Here is a 4,135-nt window from a genome sequence, read left to right as displayed (position 1 = left end):
CGGAGTCTCGCTCTGTCACCCAGGCTGGAGTACAGTGGCCGGATCTCAGCTCACTGCAAGCTCCGCCTCCCGGGTTTACGCCATTCTCCTGTCTCAACCTCCCGAGTAGCTGGGACTACAGGCGCCTGCCACCTCGCCCGGCTAGTTTTTTGTATTTTTTAGTACAGACGGGGTTTCACCGTATTAGCCAGGATGGTTTCGATCTCCTGACCTCGTGATCCGCCCGTCTCGGCCTCCCAAAGTGCTGGGATTACAGGCTTGAGCCACCGCGCCCGGCCTGTTTTTAACTTTTTTAGAGATAGGGTCTTGCTATGTTGCCCAGGCCGGTTTTGAACTCCTGGCCTGAAGCAGTCTTCCCGCCTCAGCCTCTCAAGTTGTTGAGGTTATAGAGGAGAGCTACCCACACTCCTGGTAGAATCGAATTTTGAAGAGTTTGTATATATAATGTGTATGCATATGTGCTTGTGTGTGTGTGTTTCAAGCTCTTCCCTCAGAATTTGAGGCTGTGCCTGTTCTGAGTAACTGACTCTGAGGGAAGGGTACCCAAGCTCCGGAGTGCAGGTGGCCTTTACACTTGCAGCCTCCATCAACTTGAAGACCCTTTGAATCACCCTGAGCCACATGCTGGGCTCCTGCAGTGGCTCTCAAGACCAGCAAGAGGCCCTCAGTGGCTAGAGCCTGAGGCCAGTGGCCTGGGGTGATCATAGCAGGCATGTAGCTGTCCACAGTTTTGGTTCTTTACAATTGTGGACCGCCCCCCTCACTGTTGACGGTAATTTTAGATTTTCTGAAACCGTCTGAGAATTGGTATTTGGCAATTAGTGTTTCTAATTTGTCACAGGGTAACCTGCCCATCAAATATTTCAATATGACTCCAGTTTCCTCCTACTAATTTGTTTAGGATTACTTAGAAATTATAGTTATTATTTATAAGTCCTTATCTGTTAGAATTGCTTGCTGAAGCTGAGCACGATGGCTCACACCTGTAATCCCATCACTTTCTGAGACCAAGGCGGGTGGATCACCTGAGGTCAGGAGTTCGAGACCAGCCTGGCCAACCTGGTGAAACCCCATGTCTACTAAAAATACAAAAATTAGCTGGGCATGGTGGCACATGCCTGTAATCCCAGCTACTCGGGAGGCTGAGGCAGGAGAATCATTTGAACCCTGGAGGCGGAGGTTGTGGTGAACCAAGATCATGCTATGGCACTCCAGCCTGGGCAGCAAGAGCGAAACTCCATCTCAAAAAACAAAGAAAAAGAAATGCTTGCTGAAGTATTTACAAATGAAAGAATGTGATGTCTCACATTTGCCTTAAAATATTCCAACCCATTCCCAAAGAAAAGCGTGTGTGCAGGGGAGGGGAAGATAGATGGAACGCAACTGGTGAAATGCTGATACTCATGGTAGGTAGGTCACAGGTACATGGGCTTCATTGTTCTAGTCGCTCCACTTGTGTATTGTTGAAAATTTCCATAACAAAACAAAAACAAGCTGTCAGACACAAATATACGGTCTCCAGACTTTTCCTCCCTGACACACAGAAGCACAACTTTGCTCCTTTGAAACACTTTTTCTGAACAGATAGTTAATGCATCATTAACTAGGAACACTTTAGAAAATAAAACTCTTGCTCTGGATTTCAAACTGCATATTAGTAGCTTAACCCTTCCCTGTGGCAGTCTAATGCTGTGACCGAGATGGGGTCCTGCTGGTACATCACAAGCACCCTCTGAGGCCCTCATTCTGATGACAGTAGGGAAATCACAAGTCCTTTCCTGCCTTGGCTTTGGCCTGTGACATTTGCCCAGTGTTTCCCAGAGGATTTTCACAGTATACGATGCCTTAAAATAGTCCAGGAGGCCGGGCACGGTGGCTCACGCCTGTAATCCCAGCACTTTGGGAGGCTGAGGTGGGTGGATCACTTGAGGTCAGGAGTTTGAGACCAGCCTGGCCAACATGGCGAAACCCCATCTCCACTAAAAATACAGAAATTAGCCAGACGTGCTAGCACGCGCCTGTAATCCCAGCTACTCGGGAGGCTGAGGCAGGAGAATTGCTTGAACCCAGGAGGTGGAGGTTGCAGAGAGCCGAGATTGTGCCACTGCACTCCAGCCTGGGCGACAGAACAAGTCTCTGTCTCAAAAAAACAAAAACAAAAAAACATTGTTACATATTAATCGCATTTTGTGGAATACCCTGTGTTTTTTTCTTTTTTTTATCAAAGGACAAGAGGAATTTCCTTCGTGACCCTCCGGCCGGCGTGCAATTTAATTTCGACTTTGATCAGATGTACCCCGTGGCCCTGGTCATGCTCCAGGAGGATGAGCTGCTGAGCAAGATGAGATTTGCCCTGGTTCCTAAACTGTAAGCAGGGTGTTCCCCAGCGTTTCCTCACGGCCTCGGTTATGTGCTCAGTATCAGCACCTAACGATAGAAGGGGCCAGAAGGGTCTCTATCTGGTCATAAAAGCAGGCCCTGCAGCCCTTTGGCAGTTCCCCTGGTCAGGGCACCCTGGAATCAAAACCAAGGGCTGACTTGGCAGGAAATACAGGGTGGAGATGAAATGTGCCTTTCTATCCCAATTACGAGGTAGAACGCATTTCCCTACAGAAACCACAAACATGCTGCATTACCCTGAATCACATTCTGGTCTCTGAGGCTCATCGGGATCCTTTTTCCAAGCTGATTGCGTTTTCCATTCAGGTTCTGCCCTCCAGCGGCAGTGTTCCTGCTCTCTTTCCTAAGGCTTTTCTTCCGACGGCTCTTCTGGGCTCCACAAATCCCAGCTTGTCCCGTAGGCTCCAGCGCATGCATGATGCATTCTGGAAGCCTGCCCTGGTGGTGCAGCCAGCAGGGGCCACCTTCCCTGCTGCTGCCTCCCTTGAGTGTTCTACCTCAAGCTCTTTCGTGCCTCCTCTAGTTCAGTCCCTTGTATTGAAGCTGTCACATGTTTGGAGTCAGCGTTCCTTCTTATTCTGTCAGTGTTCCCTTTCTCTTAACCTTGTCATATGGGTGTAGTATCTCACTGTTCCCCGAGAACGTGAGTTAAGGTTCTCTCAAAAGACTCCTTTTTCAGCTGGGTGCGGTGGCCAACGCCTGTAATCTCAACACTTTGGGAGGCTGAGGTGGGAAGATCACGTGAGGCTGAGTTCGAGACCAGCCTGGGCAACATAGCAAGACCACCATTTTTACAAAGAAATCAAGAATCAGCCGGGTATAGTGGTGCGCACCTTTAGTCCCAGCTACTCAGGAAGCTGAGGCAGGAGGATCACCTGAGCCTGGGAGGTCAACGCTGCAGTGAGCCATGATCACGCCACTGGCATTCCAGCCTGGGCAACAGAGTGAGACCCTGTCTCAAATAAAAGAAAGACTCCTTTTTCTATGCTGTTTCCTCGGGACTCTTCTGTTTGTTTGGGGCTCTGTCTTTTATGTGGCAGGCTCTCCTTACCTGTCCCTTCGCATTAGCAGTGCCATACTGAAAGGGTACATGGCCACTGAATGTGGGGACAAGCCTTTTGGCCTGGAGAGGCTCAGTAGCTGTGAGAAGGTAGCTTGCCCCTAGAAGACTCTTTGGCCTCCTGCCTGGCTGCAGGCAGGACAATGGGAAGAGCCAGTTGATAGGCAGACTGTCCCTTGACCCCTGTGGCTTGACCTTGGTGTCACACCTCCAGTCTCAACTGCACCACCGGTCCCTGAGTGTAGAGCAGCTTGGCTCCCCTCCCGACATGGGCAGAGCAGGGCAGGGCAAGATGGGAGGCCCAGGGGCTCTCTGGGCTTCCACCCTTCCTGCAGGTAACTCAGTACAGTTTTCTCTGGTCAACAAAGTAGACTGCTGTTTGCCTAGGCCGGGCACGGTTGCTCATGCCTATAATTCCAGCACTTTGGGAGGCCAAGGCAGGCAGATTGTCTGAGCTCAGGAGTTTGAGACCAGCCTGGGCAACATAGTGAAACCCTGTCTCTACTTAAAAAAAAAATACAAAAAATTAGCCAGGTGTGGTGGCACATGCCTGTTGTCTCAGCTACTCGGGAGGCTGAGGCAGGAGAATTGCTTGAACTCGGGACGGAGGTTGCAGTGAGCCGAAATCGTGCCATTGCACTCCAACCTGGGCGACAGAGTGAGACTGTCTCCAAA

At 50.2% G+C, this 4,135-nt stretch overlaps 1 protein-coding gene across 3 annotated transcripts in view; it reads left to right on the top strand.

The window, feature by feature from the left end:
• SYAP1 (synapse associated protein 1) overlaps positions 1-4,135 on the top strand; it is a 51,642-nt gene that overhangs the window by 28,673 nt on the left and 18,834 nt on the right. For all 3 annotated transcript variants that reach the window (XM_011940248.1, XM_011940247.1, XM_011940246.1), the window contains exon 5: positions 2,228-2,367. In XM_011940248.1, coding sequence (XP_011795638.1) covers positions 2,228-2,367 — 140 coding nt within the window. The remainder of the gene's footprint in view (positions 1-2,227; positions 2,368-4,135) is intronic.

This window comes from Colobus angolensis, unplaced genomic scaffold (genome assembly GCF_000951035.1).
Source record: "Colobus angolensis palliatus isolate OR3802 unplaced genomic scaffold, Cang.pa_1.0 Scaffold188, whole genome shotgun sequence".
NCBI classification, from domain to species: Eukaryota; Metazoa; Chordata; class Mammalia; order Primates; family Cercopithecidae; genus Colobus; species Colobus angolensis.
The sequence above is the reverse complement of the archived record's forward strand: the minus strand, read 5'-3'. Positions and strand labels throughout refer to the sequence as shown.